Raw genomic sequence first — 15931 nt, forward strand, 5'->3', positions numbered from 1 at the left:
TTATAATTCATCTCGTGCTCGGCGGTGAAGGAAAACATCGTGAGGAAACCTGCATGTGTCTAATTTCAACGAGATTCTGCCACATGTGTATTCCGCCAACCCGCATTGGAGCAGCGTGGTGGAATATGCTCCAAACCTTCTCCTCAAAGGGAGAGGAGGCCTTTAGCCCAGCAGTGGGAAAATTTACAGGCTGCTAATGCTAATAATAATTATCACAGAGATTAATATCCTTCGTTTGCACAGATGAGGTTCTAACTTTATTGACAATTTCACATCTGCGTTCTCGTTCATTTCTGATGTTATAAAACTCTAGGCATAATGGAATGTTTGCTGGTATCATACAATAATAGTTTTTAAATTCAATGTGCCCATGAAATCAAAAAAAAACCAATAGACTCCGACGTATGAATCGTAATTTTGCAATAAATTTAATTTAAAGGAACCATTGATTTCGAAGGTATAATGTACATTCTACCAAGAAAAACTAGGAATTTCAAAGGTTTCGATCGATATTCGTTAAGAAACAGCAGTTAATATTTTATCAATCATACGGGTTGAACGTTGGATCTAAGAGTAAGTATGGCGTGTGTTTGCAAATGACATTTTGCAACTAGCTCTCACGTGACTCCCAGCAGATGTGAATCATCGAAATTATAGAAACCATTCAATAAATATAGAGGAAAATAAATAATTGGTTAATTGCCCTTTTGCAATCCCGTCTGTGTGGGTACCACCCACTCATCATATACCAGATGATATATGATCCATCATTAAATAGTATATGACCATCCAGTATTTTGAGTTTGTTTGGGTTGTGTGACTCAGTGTAACTACAGATATAAAAAAAAATCAAAATATCAAGGTTCCCAAGATAATGTAATGTTTCGATTTATATGAGCAGTGTGTGACTGACCAAGTAAAGCGCTTGCCAGTCTGCCTACCTAATAAAATAAAAAGTAAAAAAAGACAAAGAAAATAACTTTATTAGCGTCAAGCCGCTTACCGTCACGGCATACGAATCGTTCTTACCCCCAAATCGCGATGTTTACATTGGAAATGAACTGAGGAATCCCTATAAAGAAAACAGTAGGTACACGTAAAAGTGTATAGTCAACATCTAAGAGGTGCTAATCAAATTTGCTTAAACACGTCTCAACACTTTCCCAGTGAAAGTATGTACAGTCAGCCTCTAAAGTTTCATTGACCAACCATAGTCTACAGTTGTTAATCTTGAAAGTACTGTGTCAATTTACACCAACTTGATGATTTTATTTTCTTAACTTACTGTAAAGGTTGATGTAGATAACATTCCGAGTCAGTAATCACTCTAAATTCAATTTGATCTAGTAGAATTATTCAAAAATTTATGAGCCTAGATGTACTTAGATGGAAAAACAGATCAAGGAAATGTTTTACTTCAAGAGGCAAACAGTTTCGAAGAAGAATTTAACTGTGCCTGAGTAGAAAAATATAAGAATGAAAGATTTAAATTGACACACTTATCCGAGCGAAGGCCATACAATATCATAAACAAAAATTGTCTTTTTTAATAATATATATTTTTTGACGCACAATAACTTTGGGTCCATCAACATAACTTTGATATTTAAAAGAGAACCGGATGAACTCATCATTAACATTAACCTCAAATAACTTACTCCGGAATTTTATTAGTTATGTTCCAAATCTGATCCAAAGAAATTTTATTCAAAATGGAATTAATAAATAAATCTAATTAAGCACGACCTTCATTATAGCGTGTTGAGTTTGGCCGGAATTTAAATTATATATTTTAGTGAAAGTTATTTGACTTTAAATGAACTTTTATGATTAATGTTCATCGATAAAAAACACATGACTATCTCATTCGTCTAGTAGTTTTTAGGCCACACACATGTCGCGAGATCCTAGCTCCGGGTTGGGCTGTAAAAAGTTATTGGATATTTTTGTCTCGATATAATTTGAATTTTCCAAAGTCTCTTGCCCAAACCACAAAAGCGGTCGAGTTGAATTTACCCGAAAAATATCGGCAAGTGCTCTTATTCACAATTAAATATCAAATTGGTTTGTTAACGAAACTATTAAATTATGAATAAACAAAAATGACTATTCCTATTTAACGTATGTAATTTGATAATGTGTCAAATTACACACAACGTTGTGTTTTTAATTGTAAACATAGTTAATGATGTATAGATCGATAAACAGATATTGATTTATATGAATCAAAGTGTATACTTAAAAAGAAACAAGAACACACAAATTGACATACACCTGAAAAAGTGTGACACGCTTTCATAATTTTTCGGAAATTAACAGTTACGCGTTTTCTCTATTCTCTATAAATCTCTATTGATTTATAAATTTGGTTAACAAAATAATTTATTTAAAGTTCTCCCTCTCCAATTTTGTTTTACTCGACCAAGTTGAAATCAAAATCTTTATTCAATATGGAAAAGTAAAACTAGGTTATTGACTATCAAAATCTACCACCGTTTCGGGAATAAGCACTTCGGACCTGGGAATAACCTCGAATAGTCCATTCAAATTTTACGCTATATGTCCAGCAGGACGTATTAAATTTCTCACATTTTAAAAAACCTTTTTTGAACATAAAAGTTACGCCCTAACCGAATCTATCCTTCGTTTTTCATAAGACAACCATTTTTCAGCACCATTACGAATTCAGATTATATCAATACATTATAAAGCTACGTTCTTTGTAGCTCTACCCAATAATTCGAACTGTTTCAACTATTGTTTTAAAGTCACACGATAAACATAACAGTCATATGCCTTATCGGTACAAATAGGTCTAGTTTTTACATATCGATATAGAGGTAAATGCAGACGGGATGTAATGTACCTTTTCAAGTCTATAAGCATATAATTTGACATTCTTCAGTCAGTCATAAATCTTTACCACCTGGTAAAGATTTATGATATGACCTTATTTTATTTATAAAAAAATCATTTTCGAAAATGAGCTCAATCGAAGCTGTTCTAAAAAATAGATTTAAAGCTCCAATTACTACGGTTGAAACAAATGAATGTTCATGAATGTAAGAATATTAATTGTGTCTCTAAAAGATTTTTAGCTGTCTCGAATGGACCAATATAAGTTGGACTAAAGCCGTGTAGAATGAAAAATATACGTAACATATTGACATAAGATTAAATCAACGATTACTTTTGATCACCTATATTAGACTCTAGTACGCTATGTACAAAGAACAATATAAATGAACGTAAAACGTTCAACCTTTCCATATTTAGCCGTAGCCTGTTAGTAATTTCACTAGAATGTCCGTACTCTTGAAACCAAAGGCCAGCTCGGTAATTGCAGATAAATAGTTCATGTTACCAAGATATATCAAAACGTCAAGTTAGGTGATATGGCGTCGGAATATTGGTGATGCATAGAATAACAAATATCGTTTCGTTACAATTGGCCCAATACCTTCTAATGATAAAAACAATAATGTTACGTAGCATTAGCATTAGCATTAGCAGCCCGTAAATATCCCACTGCTAGGATAAAGGCTTCCTCTCCTTTGAGGAGAAGGGTTGGAGCATATTCCACCACGCTGCTCCAATGCGGGTTTGCGGAATACACATGTGGCAGAATTTCGTTGAAATTAGACACATGCAGGTTTCCTCACGATGTTTTCCTTCACCACCGAGCACGAGATGAATTATAAACACAAATTAAGCACATGAAATTTCAGTTGTGCCTGCCTGGGTTTGAACCCGAAATCATCGGTTAAGATGCACGCGTTCTAACCACTGGGCCATCTCGACTCTACTGGGCCATCTCGACTCTAATGTTACGTACTGGGAGATTATTTTTTTTATATTTGGAAGGAATTTTAAAACATAATTTATAGTAAGTTGATACGATTCACGGAAACATTACAAGATCTCACATCTTGTTTTTGTTTGTCATGATGTGGTCATAGATATAATTTTTAGTAATATTGGATTGTACAACCACCACGCCACAAAAAATCTAATTTGCCGTATATTATATAATAACAATTTGAATAATAAACCGATTCGACCTAACAAATCACACAGAACGAATGTTAATTACGAAAATTTTCACGGATTTTGGCAATTCGTTGCGTTTCTTGTCATGTTCATTATTAATCTATAATATTTACATCAAATATTTTTATTATCAAGGCGGTTTCACTTAGAATTAGTTTATAATAATATTATGAAAACTGACAGTTAATTTAGTACTAACGCTTTCATTACCCATTTACGAATAGATCGTTAAATTATTTAGTATCATTTGTATACCATATGAATGATACAGTGTAGAAATCTGAAATAAATATCTGACTGCGTTCATAAATTGGAGAATACTGCGTACATCATTGCGACTTCCAATTAATTTAATTCGTCAAACAGCAAGGCACGTGCCTGGAAAGCGGAACGGATTTTACTGGTGCGGATTCTGCAGCTCGTTGGCGTGTGGAAATTGATTTATCATATTGGATGATAATTGTACACTTCTTATATCGACTAAGCCGAGATGTCTCAGTGGTTAGAACGCGAGCGTCTTATCCGATGATTGTGGTTTAGAATCCAGGCAAGCACTACTGGATTTTCATGTGTTTAATTTGTGTTTGTAATTTAAACCTGCATGTGTCTAGCTTCAATGAAATTCTGCCGCATGTGTAATCACCAACCCGGTGGAGTAGCGTGGTCAAATAAGCTCCAAAACTTCTCCTCAAAAGGGAGAGGAAGCCCAGCAATGGCACATTTACAGACTGTTGCTTTATGTCGACTGCCTAGATGGTCTTGTGGATGACTTTTCAATCTAAGATTCCAATCCCGGGTCGGGTTAATCAAAGTTATTACTATGTTCAATTCAGTAGCAGCCAAGATAGGAATTCGGTAGTGTTGTGCGCTATACTTCTGAGAGCGGATAACAATCCGCTTCTGATCCTAATGGGTTAGCGTTCAGTTGGGTTAGATTGCCATCCCATTGAGTAATGAGTGTAAAAAATTCATATTGTACTTATAGTGCCCTATCTGCTATTATCACTTCAATTACTTTATCCTTGAAATTGATGGCTTTGACGATAATCTGGCCTTAACGGTAATTTAAATCGTGGAAATTAATTTAATTATTATATTGTTAGAGGATGTAGATATTGATTTTGAGTTGCATCTATTTTTATTGGGTTTTTGCAACTCATTAGTAAAAACTGATATTGTATTTGCAGTTATTTCATATTCTTTCGATTTGAAACACAAACAGCGTTTACAGATTTACTAGATAACTAAACTGTAATTATTGTTCTAAAAAGTTTTGTAATTATATTCCTATCAAAGTCGATAAGTGTTTAAATCGATTTCAAACGTTTTTCAAAAATATTCATATCATGTTGATTGTGTGAGGAGTTAATGTTCTAGTGTAAGGCTAATGATAGCAATGAGGCTACGAATTAGTGCCACAATTACCGCATTAGCAACGTCTGCCATTTCTCTGATATCGTCCATGTAAAAAACAGAGAACGCTTACTATAAAATTATTTGGTTAACAAAAAATAGTGATGATAACTTTGTACCTATGTGGTATCCTCTATGGATAGGTACCACTCCCTATAACTTAATCTACTGATAAATAGCTCCACTATTTTTGGTATAAAGGGTGAGTTACTTGGTGTAATAATGGGCATAGGGCTTTTGTTTCAAAGGCGCATTGATGAATGACAGTGACGGTATTATCTAATGGTATTCTTACCGTGCAAATGGCTATAAGTGGTGGTGACCACTTACCACTAACAATTTATTTGCTAGTTTGCCTATATATACAAAAAGAAACAATTCAAGAAACTCATTTCGGTACACCAATGAAATTGCAAATTATCGCTAAGACAACGATTTTTCCAGGCAACCTTAAGAATAAATTCTGAAGACACATATAATGGTTAATTACTTTTAGTTTTGATTCAAGAAAAAAAGTAACTGGTTAGTTAAGGTAGGAAGCAGAAGTGTGCCTTAAAAGTATGCCTCGATGTGAACCCGTCCAACTTGTAATCTTACAATCTTGGATAAATGAGTTAACATTTGCAATTCTTGTAAAGCAAAATTAAAAGCGAATTATTTTTTATGATAATGTAAATGATAAATTTAAGTATGAATAGTAGATGATAATGGAAATTGCCCTAAATTTTATTTTTCGTCTAATGTTTTATTCGTCGATTTGATGATTATAAGAAAATGAGATTAGTTAAATTTAAAATAGAACTATTATAAATATACTAACTTTCTACATTCCTGAATCACGTCTCAATGAACTTGTTTGACAACTTTAATCATTAGTAGAAGATCCTGTTTCTAAGTAAGTTTATTGTTTTTTATTTTAATATTACCTACATTGAGGACGGAACTAAAAATATAAATAAGGTAATTAGAAAAAAGTCTATTGTAAAACTGCTGACGGCGTGAAATGTCATATCTAGTATGTTAGAGTATTCTTGGTATTCCAAGAATATAACAAACATATCTTCTCTGATACGCAATTCAGATTCTTTAGTCAAAAATGAACTAGCCTTCCGGTGATCAGACGAGGAAAGACGATGTACCTATACCATAACTTTTCATATTTATTTAGAATATAAAAGATCGTTATTAAGACGATTTAATAAATAAATTTGATAAAACTTAATGGAAGCGTGTTAATTATAAAAATATATACCATCCAAAAGATTGTCTTCTGGCATTTTTTCCGAAATTCTAACTCTATTATATCTCTGAATTACTAACCTCAGCCTTTGAGCTAGGTCACTAGAGGTATGGACCAATTTCGTAGAAAGGTCTTTGAATATTTTATTACCTCCTGACGTCAATGCGTATTTGCCGCGTTTGGAATTTTAAGCGCTGCAACGCCAGAGCCGTTTTCACTGAAACATAATATAAGACCATAGAGTAGATTGTTTGATTTCAATTAATATTCATTTATTTCTATTATGTTTTATACAAAACAGATTTTGTATTTAAAATTAATTCTCTTCTAACAAAGTTATGTATATAACTAGAAAGCCATGCCGCGCCTTTATGCGACAGCTTGGCTCATAAAATTTGCAATGAATTTCTTTCCATTGTTATGTCTACAATGTCGATGTCAAAAATTTAGACCTACATAATCACAGGTATTTTCTCTTTTCAGGTGAAACGTCAACAATTTCCATTCAAAATAAAAGTTCGAGAGTAACAGGGGAGACAACTGCTGACATACTTTCAAATATTCTGAAGGTATCATAGAAAATGGAATTAATGAGCCTACGCCCAAGTAGATACAGTAATTCACCGTGTTTTTGAACAGTTATTTAAATGAGAAAAAGGCACTGTTTATATTAGTAATGATCTGACAATGGCAAGAAGACATCGTAATGGTAATGCTAACGGGGACATTATTCTTCGAAATCTTAAATCAATGTTTTCACAATCAAGAACAATAATTATTTTAATAGTAGTTTTAAATTTAATAGTAGTTGAATGTAGTTACAATGAAACGGACGAAGACATTAAGAGAGTCAAAAACGAAATACCTAAGAAATTGAAGATTATAGAAGCCATATCAGGTAGAGGTTTCGCTGAAGACGTATATCATAATGGAACGTTTAAAACTGGTAACATTTTGTGGGACAGTATTTTAAACAAGTGTACGTTAAAACCGACAGTGAGCTGCTTACAAAAGAACTTCTACGCATATTTGTATGATAGTTTAGATTTTAAAGGTGATATAAGTGTTGCAAGTGGTGTTTGTTTTAAGAAGAATAACGTGGATTTAAATAAGTATAGTAAAGAAGCGAATATTATCTACCTCACCGGCAGCAACGACAAGGAGGATCGATCAATCGATGAAGAAAATGAAATCAAAGATGACGAGGAATCGGGTAAGTTCAATATAAAATTTATATTAAACAGTCAACAGTGAAAACACAGCGAACATAGTTTTGATCTACTTAACTTCGAATTCGTTTGTGTTTTATTTTGTGACCAAAGAGTTTAGTTTGACGTAGAATTTCTAGTATTTAATTCTGCAGTACTAAAATCGTCAACTAGAAATGTATTTTGCGAAAATTATAAATATCTGACAAAACAATAAAGTTTACCCTTAAAATTGAAGTTAAACATGAGAAAATTGACATTACGCTAAGCAACCAATGTTCCAATTAAAAATGAAAATAATTTTATAAATCAAAGCAAGGCTTATCGACCAATGGTCTACTTAAAGGGAAAAGCGATTCAATTAACATGAATCATTTATAAGCTTGAACATGTGCGACACATTTAAGATTATATGGCGAACTTTTCTATTTCATTGTCACGAGTGTATTACGAACGAAAAAAAAACGACTTACTTATGACTCTTTGTATACGTTTTTATTAGCTACACTATATACTATTTTTATACTGTGAAGATATATTTAAAATTACAATTTTGTCCATGCATCATGATAAGGTCATTATCTTCTTTTTTTATTATGATATCGGTAGGCGGACGAGCAAATAGGTCACCTGATGGTAAGTGGTCACTACCGCCCATAGACAATGGCGCTGTAAGAAATATTAACCATTCCTTACCTCACCAATGCGCCACCAATTTCGGGAACTAAGGTGTTATGTCCCTTGTGCATGTAGTTACACTGGCTCAATCACCATTCAAACCGGAACACAACAATACCGAGTACTGCTGTTTGGCGGTAGAATATCTGATGAGTGGTTGATACCTACCCAGGCGGGCTTGCACAAAGCCACCAAGTAGACGGACTTCGTTCACAATTCCAAAATTTCATCCAAATCCATCTAACCATGCTTGACAAACATCCAGACTTTCATTCATTTATAATATTTGAAGGATTGTTTTAAGCGAGAGTACAATTGTTTGACAGATTACGAAATAGCTATTAAAAAAAAAACTGTGCAACTATTTTCTCGTCAATATACTAGTAGTAGTACTCTTTATATTAATGCTATTTGATTTTGAGCAAAAAAAAAAAAACAAAATAATGTGTAGTAGCAACCCGATAAACTACTAAAGAAATACTATTTATAATAGGATAGAAGATTATAAGTATAAATAGAAGCAATGCTAGTCTCTAGGCTTTATCTAAGATCCAAATTAATACACATATTCATTTGTAAATAAACAGAAAAATCAATAAAAATTAGACAAGTATTTGTAAATGTAACGTAACTTAAACAAAGATTGATTCGATCGAATCGAATGCACTTGTCTAATACCTGATGATGAAGGTGATGATGATGTCCCCCAGCCCGATTTTGGTTACATTGGTTATTGAAACCAAATATATGTGCAAACACAGACCGGACACCAGTCCTTCCGAGACACAAGAATCTCAAAGCTAGCTGTCAAACTATGGGATGTTGCTGTTTATTTTTGATAAAAATTACAATAATTTGTTTTCGCCAAACCCAAGATATGAACCCAATACATTGAGTCACTAAATCAACGAGACAATCAATCTGCTTACTTATCCTCTACCTAAGTAATAGTTGTCATATAAGACATGTTCATAGTATATTATAAATGCATATATAGAAAAGGGTGGAAAGTTTGTATGTGTGTAAACATTTACATAAACAATAGAACATTCATTGGTGTCACATCCGTGAGGCTTAGAAATGCGGTTGTCCATTTAAAATTGATGCTTCAACCGCAGATTTAAATGCTAATAATCTTCAATGACATTCGTTTTAAGCAAGGTATAAAAAATTAGGCCTTTTTTTGTATATTCGTCCGTTTTAAATTTTTTTTTATGTTTTGTGTAATTTTATTAATTATTTACGTAGTAATCTTATGTATATGCTTATAAATGCTGTCGTGAGTTCCTTAATTATGCGTCAGAAAAGCTGTTGGTCCCACTTTTGAACTCATCAAACATGATGAGCGGCCTTTCAAGAATCTTCACAGAAGACTTATAATACACAAATCTGTGCATGAATATACGTACAGAATATAACTCACTCTCATACTCACTCTATTCTCTCACTTATATAGTCCGATGGGATAGCAATCTGACACAGCTGAAATTTTTCGAAGAGAAATACCGTTAAATATATCGGCATTACTCATACAATTCCTGGACCACATTTTAGCCGCACAAGCAATCTACGAGACCAACGAGTCAGCTACTTCCACTCAAATATAATAAATCGAGGTCAAAGTGTTAATTTGGAATAATCTTCCATCTTTTGTTTCATTATTTTCCCACAGTATGTTATCAAAATGTTTCATCATAAACAGATACCAAAAACAGAAATAGTTTTGTACACATATCGTGTAGGTCGCATTTGAGATCGAGCTAACGGTATTAAAAACCTTCATATTTAAAGGCTTTGGTTTGTAATTCTAATACGTTTTCTAGAATTCACTTCTGACTTAGATAAATATATGTACTCTGTATTTATAAATCGTTAAAACAAATCGACTCAGGAAAATTTCATCTGACATAGAGCAAAATAACCAGCTGATTAATCCTATAAAATAAAATTTAATATTGTTGATGTTCGTTATATTTAAATAATCATAAGATAATTATACTAGCAGTACTATTCTGTATGAACTCACTTTGCATCTCACTCGAAAACTGACTTATAGTGATACGATATCATAAAGTTCGTGTCCTTTATAATTATTGTAGTCGATGTCGCATATCGATTTTATTTTACGATGACTATCGAGCTTTTTTCTTTTGCATTCTGTTGTTTATTGATAAACAAAAGTAACCGTAAATACCAGGAAATAAATACTGACAACAGTTATTATTATACAATGAAGATGGTTATCAAATACAATAATAACAATCTGTAATAAACATATTCGAAATGCAACGAAAAACTCAATAGATAAGAATTGTGAAATTAGCTTAAATTGTTATTTAAATCTATATTTTACATTATGGAGCTGGAGATTTTATGAAGTTGAAAACGCCACCTTTAATGCGATTAAAGTAATCCTTTTTGCTTTAGAAAGTCTGCTTAGTGACGTAGATATATAGACTAAACAGCATTTCACTATGACTCTTAGGACGCAAACGTCTCGTTTGACAATATGAAGCATTTGATAGCTTCAGAAATATATCCGGCCCTTGGGGGAACCAGGTTGTGTGACCCACCAAAACCACTGTGATGACAATAAGGCTCCGAGATCGTGTCGATTTAAACTGGTGGAACTCTCTTCAGTGCGAATAATGCAGGAACCTAAATTAAAGCAGATGGTCTCGGTGCAAAGATTGAACACAATAATTTTGAAAATTGATAGTGATATTTAAATTATTTCATTGAGTTAAATGTAGGATTGTTTGCATGCTGTGTATACTTAAGCTACGGTCTTTATAACCAGAGCAATCACAATAGATAATGTACATAGTTACTCATTGAGTGTAAACAGGCATTTAACTCGGATGAAACTGTGGGGTAGAACTAGTTAATAATATTTAAAAAAAATGGTTGAGGATTATATTTCAAACAAATACTTGAATATAAATTAAGAGTGTTTTTTATTTAACATGAATCGTTGATTTGCTAATTTGAATGTAACGATTAAATGTCGTAAGGGTCAATGTTGCGTAACAATATTATTATGAGTTATGATATTTTGAATTAATTCTAAGCTCGATAAATATTTATGTGAAAGTCATTTTAATGTATTAATTGAATGTTGCATTGTACGATCTTATTCTATAAGTAATAAAGTTCAAAATTGAATAATGTCTAATTTGAAATGAGATTGTAATCAGTTACAAATATAGCTGCAATTGTTTTTATACCATAATAAGTTGTAATAAGGTTTTATTCGTTATATCACTCTACAATCAATTGTTTTTTGATAAACATAATTTGCGATATAGGAATATAAAGTTATGAAGTTCTTACGAGGGGTGGTAACTGGTCCTTTGTTTAAATAACTATATGGACTAGGTTAGGATTCAATACCATTAACGTGCTATAAATATTCCGTGCTATTGTTTATAGTACCTACTTAGACGCCTTTGCACGGCGCCCATCCAAGTTAAATTGTATTGTACAATATGTGAAGCCTCCTGAAGGGTCCTATTCTGATGATAGTCAACTATATTTGGGATATACATATGTATATGTGGCAGATTTACGCAGGTTTCCTCACGACGTGTCATTCCTTTCATAAAGCAGAGCATCGATATTAACAGAATTATTAAAAACTATATTTATATAAGATATTTTTTCAAACTTTCAATATTTTTTTAAGTAAGCATTGGTATAAATTTTATAAGACATTATAGCAATGTCTATGGGCAGTGTTAAACCAGGTGGTCCATTTGACAGTCCGCCTACCGTAGACATGTATTTAAAAAAAAAACAAGTTCAAAACTATTAGAAAACGTGAATCTTACCAAAAATTGGTGTTAAAATACTCTTATTAAGCAACACCGAATATGATAGGAAAATACCTTAACATAAGTTGCATGTGTTGGATTAATTTTTGAACACTATTAACAGCTTCATTTGGATCAATGAGTCAATGAATAAACTAATGGTAAGGGCTTGGATTTTATACTACCATGGTAGTCTTAGCAGTGAGACAATTACACTACAGACTTTTACATTGTTATCATAACTACTCGTAGTTTTCGGTAGCCGCTTCACTGGAGTTTTAGATAGGCATTAGGTATCATGAGTCCAGATAGCCCAGTGGTTAAAACGCGTGCATCTTAACCGATGATTGCGGCTTCAAACCCAGGCAAGCACCGCTGAATTTTCCGCAAGTGATTTTCCGCTATTTTCTAAGAAATTCTGCCACGTGTGTGGATACACACGTGGCAGAATTTCTCACCAACCCGCATTGGAGTAGCGTGGTGTAATATGCTCCAAACTGTGATATATGTTATACGTGTTGCTAAGGTACTCGTATTTATTGTTATTCGGGTTGCTATGGGACACATCCTTCTTAGCAATAAACTAACAAGCAATTGAACGTGTTTTTCTATTATCCACAAACATCTCACAAACCTTCTCCTCAAAGGAGCAAGCCTTAGCCCAGCAGCGGGAAATTTACAGGCTGTAATGTAATGTAAAAAAATTAGGTATTATCCTTTGTCGTCGTTGGATATAAGGTATAAAAAAGTATATGCCCTATGTCCTTGTCCTTGGAGTCCAAGCTTACTTTATACCAAAATCCATCTAATTCGTCACAGTGGTCCATCAGGACGACGGACGGAATTACTTTCGCATTTATAATATTAATACAGATGACCTATCAGCTCGATTCAAGGTCAATAAGGCTAAGGGACCTTCGCTTTCCGTAATCTTCTTACAAGAGCAAGATAAACGTTTTTTTCCTATTTATTGTTTACATCGAAATTCAAACAATCAAATTTTTACGTAGATTTTAGACATGAAACTCATACGGCGCGTCTTTGCCATTTTTAATTTTTCGTGCCTCCGATATTCGTAAACGATTTACGCGCAACTCGGTAGAATTATAAATTTAGGTACACTAAATTGGTTGAAATAAACGCCTATGAGATAACACAATGAAACAATTAATAACACATACATACATACATAGATACATACACACAAACTGCACGTGTGTGGGTACATTTTCTCAGTTATTTATAAATTTTATTATAGAAAGTGTATTTCCGTAATGGAACTACAGTCAAGAACAATCTTCGCTGTTAACAATGGAAGAGAGTAATTTTCTAGAACACGTTATCGGAATGTGTCTTTAACTATGGATATATTTTTCACTTTTTATAGAAAAAGTTTTTTATAAAAATTTAATTATAAAATATTATATAAGATAAAATTTGTAAATTTCAAAACAAAAAATTTTTTGTTAGGATTTATACAAACTTACAATATGAATTAAAATTATAATACAAAAAGTCTTGGTGGTAGGGCTCTGGGTTGGTACCACCCAATCATCATACATTGTACCGCCAAACAGCAATACTAAGGATTACTGATTTGAACCGTGGACATCACATCTTCAGGTCGTCTGTTTAAAAGTCAAAAAAATAAAACAAATTAAAAAAAACACGTTTACCAAAAGTATTGCGGTATTGTACCCAAGACGCTGACAGTGTGACATTCCATCTGGTCAGTCTTTGGGCAAAGGAAGCAAATATATTATTATAAATATTATTTATTCAAAATTCACAACATGGATAATATCTAAGTAACAAATACATCACTGCGGTTAGTCTTTTGTTTCTAATAAATATCCGTTTACGAGCTGATACATATCAGCGTGTATTGATAACTTAACATCATAACTTTTTCGTTTCCGTTTCTTCAATTGACTGTTATTTTTAAATACTTTTTTCCATACGTACTTGTCGGAGAAGTAGTCGGGTTTACAGCTTCCATCGCAGTGAAACGCAATCAATATAAATAATCTTTATTAGTTCTGTTAACAATTTATTGTCTTTTTTTTTAAAAAATGTCTCAATGCAATATGGCGTTGCTATAACAATGCCCGTTTCTAAGGCGTCCTTTTCGAATGAATCAAACGGATATTCACAACTACAACTTTTTATAATAAATTAATGCAATTACTGCAAATTCATTCTTAAAATATAGTTTAATATTAAAGATGAATATTTATTTGGTTCTTATTATTAAATATAGCTCTTAATTAATTACAATTGAATTACTTAAAAAATAATATTTTTATTACATAGTCCGTTATGACACATTACAGGTGGCGCTACAAGACGAATCCAAATTAAGTTTTACTTACATAATAAAATATAAACATTAAAATGATAATTGACAATATACTTATAATTATTATTTTATATTATTAATATTTTAAACCATTGCCGATAAATGGCGACTTGCGCCCATACGGCCATACTGACTCCAGCGCGTCCCCTGCGCTGTTACATGTTATGATATAATTTCATACAAGGCATCGACCATGCTGGGATCTAGCCAACACACAAGGCATCACCCATGCTGTGATCTAGCCAACACACAAGGCATCGACCATGCTGGGATCTAGCCAACACACAAGGCATCACCCATGCTGTGATCTAGCCAACACACAAGGCATCGACCATGCTGGGATCTAGCCAACACACAAGGCATCACCCATGCTGGGATCTAGCCAACACACAAGGCATCACCCATCCTGGGATCTAGCCAACACATAAGGCATCACCCATCCTGGGATCTAGCCAACACATAAGGCATCACCCATACTGGGATCTAGCCACCACATAAGGCATCACCCATCCTGGGATCTAGCCAACACATAAGGCATCACCCATACTGGGATCTAGCCACCACATAAGGCATCACCCATCCTGGGATCTAGCCAACACATAAGGCATCACCCATCCAGGGATCTAGCCAACAAGACCAGGTTTAAGGATACGCATGGTGGCCAACCAGCGTTTTAGGAAGGGATATAGGATAGGTTAGGTTATGAAAAATAAATTAACACATACACGCACATATTAATTATATCATTAAATAAATCATATCAACAAAAAATGATGTTAATTACGCCATAAAATAAAACATATCAACAAAAAAAATATATATGTTAATTACAACATAAAATAAATCATATCAACAAAATGTATCATACAGTATCAACATTTCCTCATTCCTCCGCCCATACGGTAAATTCGTCCGAGTTGACAGAATCATTAAAAGGGTCTGATTGAGCTGTAGGGGCAGGCCGTAAGGCATTATGACTTACAATTTTTTCTGAACACCCACGAAGGTTAACATGTTTAAGTCTGTATCGATCATTTGCCAATATATCTAAAATTTCCATTGGGCCTTCAAATTTAGGGCCTAATTTAGTGGTGTGTCGTTCATGGCGCTGCATCAAGACGAAATCACCAACTTTACCTCTACCAAAGCGCATTTTATTATTAAGGGACCG

General features: G+C 33.3%; 1 protein-coding gene across 1 annotated transcript in view; it reads left to right on the plus strand.

Annotated features, from left to right (window-relative positions):
- Nucleotides 1-15931, plus strand: part of LOC125073139 — a 38749-nt gene that overhangs the window by 14291 nt on the left and 8527 nt on the right. The window contains exon 2 of the mRNA XM_047683842.1: nt 7187-7916. Within this exon, the coding sequence (XP_047539798.1) occupies nt 7391-7916 (526 nt within the window). The 5' untranslated portion in view covers nt 7187-7390. The remainder of the gene's footprint in view (nt 1-7186; nt 7917-15931) is intronic.

This window comes from Vanessa atalanta, chromosome 23 (genome assembly GCF_905147765.1).
Source record: "Vanessa atalanta chromosome 23, ilVanAtal1.2, whole genome shotgun sequence".
NCBI lineage: Eukaryota > Metazoa > Arthropoda > Insecta > Lepidoptera > Nymphalidae > Vanessa > Vanessa atalanta.